The following is a 13,889-nucleotide window of genomic DNA, read 5'->3' as shown; positions in this document are numbered from 1 at the left end:
CCTAGGTAAATGGATGGATGGAGGCTTACACTATATTCCTTTCACCAAGGGGGATGTACTGTATCCCCAGCAGGAAAAAAAGAAGCTACACTTCACTGGTAGAATCCATGATAACTGTCTAAAATGTTATAACTTGGGTACAGTATCCTGATTGTTCCTGTCAACTAATGAACACAAGTTTATAATGTATGACATGCATACTTAATGACATATGTACTGGTATTACTAAAAAAAAATGAATTGAGTGACAGCTAAAAACAAACTAAAAACACATGCCCACAGTCAACAGTGTGAATGGTATAAGGGAAGAGTTCTTACTCTGATTAAGAAAGCATGGCTCAAGAAGCAAAAGACATTAATGGGATCAGTGCAAGCCATCACTAACATCACCCAATTTACCTACTCTAGCATAGTTTCTTACTCAAAAGCAGTGGTGTACGGTCCTTGAGATGGATATGCTTTTTTACTTTTGGACTCAACAAGAACATATTTTCAGCAAACATTGGAGTTCATTAACAATGGGTAGTCGAAACCATGTTTAATTACTGGTATTTATTTTTTGTTTTCCAACAAGAAAAAAAAAAAAAAAAAATACAAATGGATAAAAATGCTCCTCAATTGAAAATACAGTATTTGTACATTACTGAAGAAACCTACACAACTCAGAAGGAATAGTTTGGATGTTGGTTTGTTTTAAGCGATGGCAGCCAGGTAATCTTTAACCTCTGCTGGAGAGAGTCGTCTAAACCCTTCTTCATTGCAGATACCGACCTCTATGTTATCTTCAGTCATCTGCCCTTCAAAACTTTCCTGTTAATACACAAACGGATCACATGGAATGTAAATTTGTAAAACAGATAATAAAGTGGAATCCCTCGAAGCACCAAAGGGACTAAAATGTTCCTAACAGAGCTGGTCCTGATAGAGGAAGATCATCAGATTGCCACTGTTTTGAGAGACTACTAGTGGTGAGCTTGTCTTTATATAGAGGAGATTATATACTGTACATGTCTTAGTTTTAATATAATTAGTTTTGAGGGATTATTCTATGCTCGAAGGCACCAATATATATATATATATATATATATATACACACACACACACACACACACACACACACACACATATATATACATATATACACACACACACACACACACACACACACACACACACAGTCACAAGACAACTTCATAGGAGGAAAAAAGTATTATAAGTAAATAAACAAATATATAAGCTATATATTTTTTAAGAATAAAAAAATGGAAACAAAATCGAACAGCTAACCTTTAGCGTTAAGATTGCTGTGTGAATGGCATCTTCAAGCTCCAGATCTTCATTGTATCTGTATTAGAAAAAACAAAACAAACACACACTGATTCCAGCAGCTTCTTTTATAAACCTATGTGGATAGGAAATCAAGAATGCCTGCATGCCACAAGTGGCAGCCTGGACAGAAAAACGATTTATTTAACTTAGCACTTTTTTCATAGCTTCAAATCATATACCATATAAAATCGCACAAATAGGCACATGGTCTTATACTTGGCTACTGGCGGTTTTCTGAAAAAACTGAGATAATCATTTGGATTCATAAATAAACTAAACAGTACTGTGCTTTTTCATAAATTCATACTATTAAATTAAATAAGATAAATACAATTTATACCCAAAATGTATGTACTTTAACCCTTTGCGGTCCATTTATTAAACGCGCGTCAGGCACGCCAGGTCTAATTTATTTTCACACGCGCAGTTAATTTTAGACGCGCCGTTTAAAAGTATTTTTTTTCACAGTCAAACAGGTTTAAATGGCCCTGCATATCAACAAAGCACTCACTAGGCATCTCCAGCCCCGCCCCACCCTTTCGTTCACTATAGCTTTCACCTATGTAAGAAATAAATAATAATAATAATAATAATAATAGTCGTACATACCGATCAATCATCTCCTGATCACTCGTTTTATCACCAAACTCCTCAATAATGCGATCCAAGTAATTATTTTATTACTATAACATCTCAAAAAAGCTCTGCAAATGTCTGTGTTCTCTGTGCGGGGACTCGCTATCAGGCAGCTTGTTTACTTATGACCGCGCCGTTATCTGATACCAGGGCCATGTATGACTAATCATGAGATACGCCTTTTTTTTTTTTTTTTTTTCCCCGACTTGTCTCGGCTCCAGTCGTTCCCACTCGGCCATTGAATGGTTTTCTCGACAGGGTCCGACAATGGACCTGATGGGAATAATTGCAATGTCGGACCAGGTCCGACAATGGACCGCAAAGGGTTAAATGCTAAACCCATATATATATTGTGATTCAATTTAATAAAAGCAAAAAAACAAATACATACCTTTTTTCAAGAAAGGTTTTCCCATTTACATAATTCTTTCCCATTGCTGTGGCTTTCCATGCAAAATAAGCACCCTGTATGAAAAATATTTTAAAAAATAAAATAAAATAAGATCTGTTTTTTATTAACTGCATTTAACATTGAATAAAGTAACTGCTTAGAAATCACTTCAGTTGTAAGGTTGGACAGCATGGCTGTACAATTAATGCAGTTCATTCTAATATTTGTTATCCACATGTTATGCATACAGATGACCATATATATGAGCATGCTTTACTTACTGATGGGTCAGACTGGAATAGATACGGACGTCCCTCGTCCCAACCAGCAATCAGCAACGATACTCCAAATGGACGCACACCACTGAAAAAGCACAAGTGTGTAAATAGAAATATTGTACTTTTTTTTTATAACTAGTCAACACCAATTAAGACTTTGACTGTCTTAAAACCACAACACATAATCTACCAGGTCCATAAATGCTTACAGGGATCAATTCAAGTAATCCAAAAGGTTATTTTCTTACCTGGTGTTTTACAAACTTGCATGCATTGTTGATTTAGATCATTTATTAACACAACTTTACCTCATTTTAATCATGATAACAGCAGTTTTTAGATCCCTCAATGTTCCGATCAATGGAATAGAAGAGAGGTTTCAGCTTCATTCGATTTAGGGCTAATGAGTGACACTGAAGTACCTTAGTTTGTGAACTCCAAATCTCTGGCTGAGAGCAAGAGCACTGAACTAACAACATTGTAGTTTTGAAGTATGATCATTTGAAGTTTTAACATCAAAAGTTAAATTGCCCATCAGGTGCTTAACATTTTCTTGGAATTTTCAGTTTTTGTTGCGACTTATGCTCAGCCAAAGAAATGTGCAGAAGAAAAATCTCTCCATCGCTAAACAGCCATGATCCTGCGATTACCAGCAGTGAAACTATTTAATTAGTTATGCTTTGCATCTATTATGGATTGTTTTTTAAATTGGCTGTGGTCTGTTTTTATTTTTAATATTAAAGCAATCCAGTGCTTTCACATCAAACGATGTGTTTTAAATCTAAATGTTAATAGTCTATTTAGAAATCAACTGAAATGTGATGAGACAATCAGCGTGCACCAACCCTTTCCTTCAGTGTGACAAATCAAGACCAATTGAAATGGTTTTAATTAATGGTCTTGATTAAAATAAAATAAATCCTCACCCGGACTGTGTGTACTCCTGCATTACTGACGCCACCCTCTGTACTAGCTGAGCAGTAGGAATAGGCTCCTGATAAACCAGAAAGTACTGCTGAGCCAATTTCCGAGCTCTTCGTACCAGCACCCTGGACAAGAAAAACACCCACAATAGTTATCAGACATTCTAAAACAGTATTAACATAAAACAAATACAGTCTTAATACCTATGTCTTAATCACATTCTGACACACTCAAAACTGAACTAAAGAATGTCATCACCATGGTACATCACAAAAACAGTTCTCTAGATGTATACCAATATGTAAAAAAAGGAAACGTGATGCACTAGTTTTTCAGCATTTGCAGTTTTCAAATAAAAATAAGGTGATTCTGTACAAATGTGATTCAAACTTAACATTTACTTATTTTGCACTTCATAAAAGGTTTAGGTGAGTAGTGTATGAAGGTGAAACTGGACATGGAATCTATAATGGCAGACCCCTGCTATAATAAACTGGAGCGTGCAAACCAGTTTACATTCTGTCCTTAGAACTGTCTTCAATATTTTGTCAAAGAGGTACCTGTAATCAGGACCCATGCCACTATACACCATGCCTATGTGTTTGGTGATTGGCTCCACTTTGTGTACACTCTGTTCATCATACAGAATGGACTTCTGTTTCTTCTCTGTTGCCAACACCACTCCATTAGCAGCTGAAAAAAGCAAAGATGAAGAACTGATATACAATGGTTGGTTAAAAAGTGGAAACACATTTGGTATACAGTACACAATTTTGATTAAACTGTCTACCTTGCCTATTCTGTATTCTGACAAAGGAATAGTCTGCGTTCCTGCTAGCCGCTCACCACCAGCAAAACATTTTCCCTTGTGGCTCAACTATTTTTCACCAAGTTCGCCACGGTGGCAAAGGCTTTGAAGAATGTACTTGTGTAAGATGCCAGCACGATTATTTTCAATGGGTGCTGGTACATGAATCAATGCAGACTGTTTAGTTTGATTTCATTTTGCCCAATGAAGGCCCTTTAGTTTGTTCACATAAAATGTATGCCACAAACGTTGTGTTTGGCGGGAGAACAGAGGTTCTAATTAGAAACAGTCAGCGGACGGCGCTGCTTGTAAAAATTTTTTTTTTATTTTTAAAAACATGGCATCCAAATTATCAGAATCATGTTGCAAAAGATGTAGCCCAAGGAATACCAACCATGTACACACAACTAAAATATGAACGTGATAGTCACAGGTAGGTGAAGCAGTCCTAGTTTCAAACATACCCTCTGGTCACTAAAGAACAGAAACACGCAGCTTCAAAAGATCACAGCCAATTTTTTTTTTTTTTCTCGTTGTTTGCCATCTCTTTAAAATGTGCTGAAATATATTTTGGAAATCGTAAGAGTGGATTCTAAAGAGGAACAATTTAATAAAAAAATAAACATTTATTATTTAAAAAAAAGGATTTGTCTCACTAGGATAGGATATATTGAGTTTTAATGTAGAATCGGTGCAACATTACTGTCAGTAGTCCCAGGTGAAAGAACAGTAATATATATATATTTTTTTTAACGCAGTAGTGGCTGTACAATCCTACTAATATTATTAATCACATTAGTACAAACTTGTGTAACTAGAGCTGCGGTTGGTCAGGTTGGCATTAATAATAACATACACTAATAGCAATGTCCTGCAGTGGAAAGAAAACCGCGTCACAAGTCAAAATAATGTAAAGGATTATGCAGTACATGAATATCTCTGCAAACCTATTCAGAATTTAGGAAATCTATAATGACATTTTTTCATTTGGGACTAAGTTTGGAATTTATTAAATGGGAATCAGAGTTATAGTGAACTTTAAATATACTGTTTATGTGTATTGTAAAGGGTAGGGTCTGGCATTTATCCTGGGACACTATCACCCTTCATTTAAATATGCTTTATTTTGTTCTTATCTGCCCCCTATTTTACTGCATTTAATCCTGTACCTCAGAATATTGTAATCTGCCAAGTGTTTAATCTGTAGTATTTTGTACTTAATCATATCCTGATGTAACTATCACTACTTAATCATATCCTGATGTAACTTTCACTATTATCTGCTGTATTATTGAATTGTGGTTTGTCACACTTGAGAATTATTGTATTTCTTGTTCTTATTGTATGACTTATATTGTAACACTTGAATGTATTTGTATTTGCTTGCGATTGTAAGTCGCCCTGGATAAGGGCGTCTGCTAAGAAATAAATAATAATAATAATAATTTAAATATCTACATGTTTTCAAATAAAACACACATCTTTTTGCCTTGTGAAACATTATGTTTAACTTGTTTACAGTATTGTTAAGTGGCTTAACATTTTTTTTATCCACACTGGAAAAACTTAAGCTGCTTTAGCCAGAGTGGCTAACTAAGAGGGACCGTAGATAGTTGGTGCTTAGTTGGCAGGTACTGTATTCAAGACTGCACAAATTCTGACCACACAGAAAAAACAGACCCAACCTCTAAGAAGGAATTATAGCCTGAATTCTTAATTGATACATTCTCTGTCTAAACACATAAATGCAGGTTAAAATTGTTTTACTATGTATATTTCCCAAATAATAATAATAATAATAATAATAATAATAATAATAATAAAAGAAAAGTATTTCTCTCTTTAAAAAAAAAAAAAAGGAAACAGCATACTATTTGAAATTCCTGCCCTAGTACACTGCAAGCACATAAAACACCTTCTACCAGATCCACTATAAAAATGTAATTTTAAGTACCAGACAAACAGTACAAACAAACCACTACTATTTCTTAACGTAAACATTTATATTTAAAGGAGTAATAACAAAAGGCTTATCCATTCTTGCCCTCTTATTTGAACTAGTAACATTGTCACTGGACCCTAAACTGAAGACATCTTGTTTTTTTGCTTGTTTATTTTACCTAAATGCAGATTACGTTTCTTTTGCTTCCTGGTACCTAATAACTTACTGTACTGATGGTGATTAGGTAATACGTATCAGCCATTCAAGCTGCATATTTGAAAATTCAACATATTCCTAAAAAAAGAACCAAACGATCTTCAGCACTATGTTGTTAAGTTATTCGATAAGAAAACAGACCTCCGTGATTTCTTCTTTAACTGGCTATGTGGAACACACAAACTGCTAAATAATAATAATAATAATAATAATAATAATAATAATAATAATTACCTTTTATTCCAACTGATGGCGCTCCTGCTGCTACAGCTGCCAGGGCATATTCAATCTGAACCAATTTGCCAGAAGGGCTGCAAATGGAAAAAATATATATTATATTATAATACACATATTTGGGGGTCTTTGTACTTTTGTTATAAATACAAAAAGCTCATGGATCACTTTTTTGTTAGTTACAGTGATATGTATTAGCACTAAAGATATGGACGTGTGTGTGCATAATAAGGTTTCCATAGTTGAACCTTCTGCACCCTAGACCGATTTGTCAACACAAACTCCCACTAAACAGAAACGTGGTTCAAATTACAGTATTAAAAAAAAAAAAAAAAAAATCAGTTTTCATAAACTTTTTAAAACTGTATTACCTCCCCTCTCCAAAAAAACGACACACAAAAATAACAAAAAGATCTGTCCATATAAAACTGAAGCCAGAACATCAAATATTCATGACAGAACAAGTTTTCAATACAAGGCTAAGCCAACGTGTATGACTTGCACATCAGCATTGTTCATCCTGCGTTCAAGTACGATTTAAACCAATTTACACGATACTTGTTAGTTATTTATTAGTTGGCACACCAATGAATGTATTTGTAAAACAGTTCATCACATGTTATTCTCGCAGTCAGCTGACAGTTACAGTGTAAAAATTATATCAATGGGGGAAAAAAAAAGATTTGGTGCATTTCATATTATTATTTGTAAACATTAAACATTAAAAGTTATACTTATGGGGTCTTACATCATCATGTGTGCAACTGTTTTAAAAAACAATTCGCGTGAATTAGAAAATATAAATAAACGAAAGTGAAAGCACATTCTCCATACAATGTAAATGGGCCTATTATTATTAACACCACTTAATAAAATGCATTTAATAATTACAAATCATAACGAATGTTAGTGTCAACTAGGAATAATTCCGTTGATTGAGTTTAGCATACCTTATTTAAAGGTGAAAACAAAAACCTGTATCATTTAAATACACACCGTCTGGTACATATATACGTAGGCCAACAACCGGGTGACTGTGCAACTCTGCATGGCTTGTATTTTAGACATTTTATAAACTGAAATTGTGAGTTTAACCATTTTACATTATTCTTCCACAGCATTTAAAATATACTAATCCTTTTTCTTTCATAGATCTGGGAAAAACGGTTTAATTTACCTGAAAGTTGTCAGCGAGAAACTGTATCCTCTTTCCGTCATTTTAACTCACTTGCCGGGGTAACGAGCTCAACGCTGACACGCACGGTGATTGGCGGAGAAACGTGAGTAACGCAGAGCATCCTGGAACATAACGATCCTTGAAACTACAAATCCCACAATACAATTCAACAGTACATGTTTGATAGTCCACTTTTTATTAATGAATTCGTGATTTAAAGGAGCCGGTAGTTTGTGGAACCTTGTGTTGAAAAAGAAGTGTTCTTTTAACATTACATACGAAGAATACAACAAAGTGACGTCAGCAAGGGTTGGTTTCTAACTTCAGCCCGGTGAAACAATCTGTATATAACGATGGCCCGCTACTGCCTGTTTAATTCCACTTACACTATTAGTAATACACATTTGTAGGTTTAATAAACGAACCAATATTAGCTGTTTATTTTTCCATAAAAGAAATGCACAACTCTTCCTGTCGAATGAAGCTATGGAACTATGCCCAGGCGCCTGCTTTTTTTTTTTTTAAACAAAACAAAAAACTACAATTCCCATAATGCAAACTATTATTTCGTCACACGCCGGCACTCGCACTGTGTGAGTGACCCTCAGATGCACCCAGCACAATCACACATGTAGTAATTTTGGTTGGGATATAAATTTAAATTGCGATAATGAGTGCAACGGGGCTTATGGTTTTTTTCAGGCGTTCATTTCTTCACCTGGAATCAAGGATTCTACAAGCGATCGGTTTTAATAATCGTGCAGGTATCGGTAGCAATACATTTGTTGTGTATTTCTTAACTGTGTGTGTGTGGTTCGCACTGTCATCAGGCAGTTTTTCGAGTGTATTATCTCTTATGATAGAAAATGTTGTAAAAACAGTATTGGTAGTGTTGTATTGTAATATGTAATATACGTTAACGTATAATACTGGTTGCGTGATATAATGTAGTTGAAGCCGGTACATTTTTGCATTTGACCTTTTAATGGGCAGACTTTTTTGCTTTAATTGGGTGGAGTTTAATGCCCCTATCGTCTGTGTTACTGCAATGAAATACTGTAGTACCCCACCATAACCGTACACTGACAAAGTTGCACATGATTACCTTCCATTACCTGTAAACCAGGAGGTGAATGGACAAATGTAGTGTTGTATTAGGATAATTGGGCATCACTTGAGCTAACAAAATGGAGCCTCAAAAAACCAACAACAAAACAAGAAGGGTCATTCCATGCCAAAGCACAACATTTATTTTCATTGCCTTATTTTGCTGCAAACCGCTGTATAGATTGATACCAGATAACAAAACATGCCAAAAACCACACCTGTGTTTTTAAGAATGCCGCAAGCCAGCTGATCTTCAACTCATTTTGACATCATGGCATTAGGCTAAAGACACCAGTAGCACGTTGGAAAGGGTATCATATGGATTGGGTTTGTTATGTTATTCTTTGGCGAATGTAAATCGCGTGCACATACCAGGCCTTCCTACACACAGCTTGTTTAGTAGAGTGTCCTGGGGAGGATCCTCAACCATGGGATAGATGGAGCTATGCCTTTGTCAAGGTTCTGTAATTTTTACAAAAGCTCAGTTGTTGAGTGACTGCAAGAGACATTTATTTGTACTATTACTGAATTCATATAATGTAATAGGCCTACTTAACAGTGTGTTGTCTGTTATTTTCATGTGCACAGTTGTTCCTGCTTTGGCAGTCCAGTGTCCTGGTATCTTTCCCCAGCCACACAGAAATGAGGAGACTGAAGAGCACAGCTTTTTGGATAATATTTTCTGGATGGCAGCTCCCAAAAAGAGACGCACCATTGAGATCAACCGCTGTCGAAGACGCACCCACAAAAACTCATCCAAACAAAGGTGCTTTTTTGATCTTTTTTTTTTTTTTTTTACTAAGCATCTCCAATGCATAAATATACTCAAAATAAATGTCTAAATCACCTGTTGTTCCTTTTTATATCGTCACCAAGGTTTTGGGTTTGTTGCAAAATTGCCCCCGGCTGAAAACTTATAACTATCTGGTATACAAAAGTAGTTTAATAATAATTATATTTTTGTAATCCTAAATTGGGGAATAAATACATCCTGGTGAGATGTAGTATACCTACTCAGGGTTAGAAACTACCAAAATTGTAGTACTAGTCCAACAAAAGTTGGGGTCCTTAAACATATTAGACTTAAATTCTATTTTCCTAAAAAATACACACTGTTAAATAATATATATATAATATATATATATATATATATATACTTGTATATAAAAATATATATTTGTATATAAAAATATATATTTGTATATAAAAATATATACATATATATTGTATATAAAAATATATACTTTTTTTTATTTTTTCAACAAAGGCACTTTAGTAAACGCACCTATAGATTGATCAGTCACCTGTTTGCACCTCGTTACTGAGCGATACTGTCCTGTGTGCTGGGAAACTGACACTGACAGCACCAGACGGGATGACAGAGGAAAATAATTCTCTCAGCCGTGTCACCTTGCTGACAAAGAAGCTCCGCCTAAAATTGACACACATGATACGAATACATATTTATTTTATTGTTTTACACTTGGTGCTATTTACAAAAATGCTGGCTGATTTGTGGAGTTGCGGGTTACAGGACTAAGGTTCCAATTTAAGGCTGCCACACACCAGACGCAATGTGATTCTTAAATTGGCGATGAGACACTTTTGCAGCAACGTGACCATGAACGCCAGAAGCGACACAGAGGTGATGCGAGAGGTTTGAAAACTGCCATATCTATACAACTATTAAAAATTGCTATTGACAAAACTGTGATCAAGACTGGTACATATTTCTCAACATGATATGGAAATTATGAAAGTCTTCTCTGACGGTATTTCAACACATATGGCAATAAATTTGTGATTTTTTTTTTTCTGATGTTTGACCTGCTCTAGATGCATAAAGTACAGCAGCAACGGGGCAAATCAATGACAATAGGCGAAAACATAAGGCTATGGCACAATTTTGGCTAGAAGGCGATGTGAGCGTGAAAACCACATATGACTGGAGACATGCATACATTCTCTCTCTATTAATAAAAAAATAAAAAAATAAATAAAACATGGAAAACTGCTGTGTACCTCCAAAAAGAAAAAGGGAATGCAAGTACACAAATATGAATAATTAATTTAAAAAAATTATATCAGAACGTTTCAGACTACGTCCTTCTTCAGCTTGATTTTCTTTTATCAATTATTCATAATTTTGTGTACCTACATTACCTTTTTCTTTGATTTTATATATATATATATATATATATATATACACACACACAAGGTATTCCATTGGTTTGTATGCAATGTCCTTGCCGATATCTTCTGATAACAACACAGCCCCATAAGCATTGTACTTTTTAACTGTTAGACAAAATATTTACAGAATACTTAAACTGCTGCTACAACCATGATTAATTTATTATTAATAGCATTTTAATAAAATTATACCAAGTCACGTTTATTTTACAATGAAGGGAACATACACTGTGTCACCCAAATTCTTATAATGAAAACATGTATTATGTGTTCCCTTCATTGTAAATAAAAACGTGATTTGGTATAATTTAATTAAAACACTATGAATAATGCATTTAAAATTACATATTAGTTACAGTGAGGTTACCATTGAATTAAAGCGATTTCTGAGGCTCTGAAACCGAATTTTGTACCTGTGGTATTTATTTAATTTAATTTTAATGTCATTCTTTGTTTAAAGCCTCTGGATATCCTCACACTTGTTCTAGTTCAATTTGTAAAACCTCAATTACTCTCATTTTAAAACATTTAGTAGAAACCACATGCATGTGTAAAATCACAATTTGACACCATATTAACATTGATTTAGCAGGTAAAACATCCTTGAAGAGGAATTACGTGTGGTGTCATTCTCTATTGCCACACTCTATAAATCAGTTCAGCCTTGTAGATAACAAATACTTTTCTGAACCCCTCTATATGTTGCAAAAGAAGGTAAAACCTTTTGAATGTCACCTCTGAGTCGATTGTATCAGGAAATGGGGCTAGTCTTTTAGCTAGCTATTACTTTAAAACCATACAAAGTTCATTTAACATAGGAAGTTTACACTTGGATTATCTGAGGGTTCACTGCGGACAGGTGGTCATTAAGTAAGCAATAACACACGACAGGGTAAGCAGTAGTTATGAAATGACTGCATACCCTGGGTGCTTTGTGAGCCACAAGGCCAAGCCCAGGAGTGTGTTATTGCACTTTAAAAGTAGTTTGTCCATTACATTTTTTAACACAAGGTTGACTGTAGTGAAGTTGTGGTGAGCATAGGTAAGTAAATATGAAAAATCCCCAGCTAACCCCTGAACAGGTTTGGTTTAATCTTGTTTGTATTCTTTCCTTGTATACCTTGTTTACAAACAGCCTCCTGCTCTAAAGGTATAGAACCGAATGCTGCTATTTTGCATCACTATTGTATTCAATTGTGTTCCATTTTAAAAAGTTCTTAGTCTTTATTCTAAAATGTAGTCATATAAACCTATTTCATCTCAAATCCACATTTACCTCAAGAAGGGACCAATATCTATGTTGGGCCAATGAAAGTTGTTTCTTTTATTTATATTAATCCTGTGTTTTATTGTGGGCCCTATCAGTATTGACCTTACCATATTTTTTCAAACAGAAATTTTAAACAAAATTCTCTCTTATTTTAGACTAACATTGAGCCTTGCTCAGAATGTGGAAATCTGAAACAGAAGCATGTTCTTTGTGGCTTCTGCTATGAAAAGGTTCGTCGTGAGACAGCCATTATCCGAGGGCAGATTCAGGTGCAGGAAGGAAAGCCCTTAAACAACCCTGCAGTGGAGACGGTGGTCCTGTACGAAGGGGAAAAGCCTGCAGATACAGATGCAGGCAAGAGGATCGTGGAGAGGAAGAGGCAGCGTCCTTCCTGGTTTACACAGTACTGATGTAGTAACATTGCCTGTGAAATACATTTTTGTAACAAGTAACAATCCTGTTCTTCTCATTATTTTCCCTCTCTGGGGATGGATATCCCAACTGTCCTGTTACATTTATCTAGAGAACCACTTTATGTATCTCATTGTGTAGGGACACATTTTTGCAACTATCAGATGGAACTTGTCCTATCTATGGTATACAGTGTCAAGCTTACATTTTTACGGGTCATGGTGATCTCTCATTTTGTGATACTGATGGCGCTTATAGGAGGTACTTTTAATTCCTATAAACACTGACTCACCATTATGACCAACCTGTGTGCCCCTTTCAATGTAGAAACAATCTGAAGATGTCCACTCTGAAGACCATTTCCCCCTTAGAGGTCTTAATATCCTTTTTATGTCCTTTAATTTATATTTTATGGGGGGTTTTTTTTGTTTGTTTTTTTTTGCCTCTGCTCCCTAAAAAGGTTAGTTGTCTTTGTGGTTCCGGCCCTTGGACGGGATCCTGTCTGCAGCCACGTTCATGCTGTGAAAAGTCAAACCTTAGAAACGGGGGAAATGTACTTGATGATTGAGAACTCTCTCTTTCTAAAGGAGGGGGGCTTACATGAAAAACTGGGGAAAGACCATAAATGGTCCCGACATCCAATCGAACAACCAGTGGAAATGCACGTGGTGATTGAGAACTGTCTTTAAAAAGTTATTTTATGTGAAGGTCCAGAATTGGTTTCAGCCTGGTCAAGGTCTGGAGCAACATTTTCACCCTGGCTTTTATCCCCATATCCACAAACAAACACATGTTGATTTTAGAGGTCTTCACTAGGTTTAAAGGAGGCTTGTTTTTTTAGGAATCAGCTTTTAGTATAACTACTTTCTTTTTTTCAATATCTGCCTTGCTTGCTGTCTTGTTACTGGATGAGTTCTTTCCCTATGAAACCACAGAATTGTATAACTATTCTTATGTTTCTTTGGTAACAGAC

The 13,889-nt window shown here is 35.2% G+C and overlaps 1 protein-coding gene and 1 pseudogene across 1 annotated transcript; one reads left to right on the top strand and one right to left on the bottom strand.

Moving 5' to 3' along the window:
* Nucleotides 1-533: 533 nt before the first annotated feature.
* On the bottom strand, nucleotides 534-8,068 carry LOC117399744 (proteasome subunit alpha type-2-like). The gene is made up of 8 exons (XM_033999111.3): nucleotides 7,936-8,068; nucleotides 6,759-6,835; nucleotides 4,119-4,251; nucleotides 3,561-3,683; nucleotides 2,638-2,719; nucleotides 2,357-2,430; nucleotides 1,288-1,345; nucleotides 534-810 (listed from the first exon to the last, which is right to left on the bottom strand). Exons 1-8 carry the CDS (start codon nucleotides 7,974-7,976, stop codon nucleotides 694-696), a joined length of 705 nt encoding a protein of 234 aa, XP_033855002.1. The 5' UTR covers nucleotides 7,977-8,068; the 3' UTR covers nucleotides 534-693.
* A 419-nt stretch (nucleotides 8,069-8,487) lies between these two features.
* LOC117400602 (large ribosomal subunit protein bL32m-like) lies at nucleotides 8,488-12,960 on the top strand (annotated as a pseudogene).
* Nucleotides 12,961-13,889: the final 929 nt, after the last annotated feature.

Source organism: Acipenser ruthenus, chromosome 4 (genome assembly GCF_902713425.1).
Source record: "Acipenser ruthenus chromosome 4, fAciRut3.2 maternal haplotype, whole genome shotgun sequence".
NCBI lineage: Eukaryota > Metazoa > Chordata > Actinopteri > Acipenseriformes > Acipenseridae > Acipenser > Acipenser ruthenus.
Note: the sequence above shows the minus strand (reverse complement) of the source record. Positions and strands in the feature narration are given on the sequence as shown.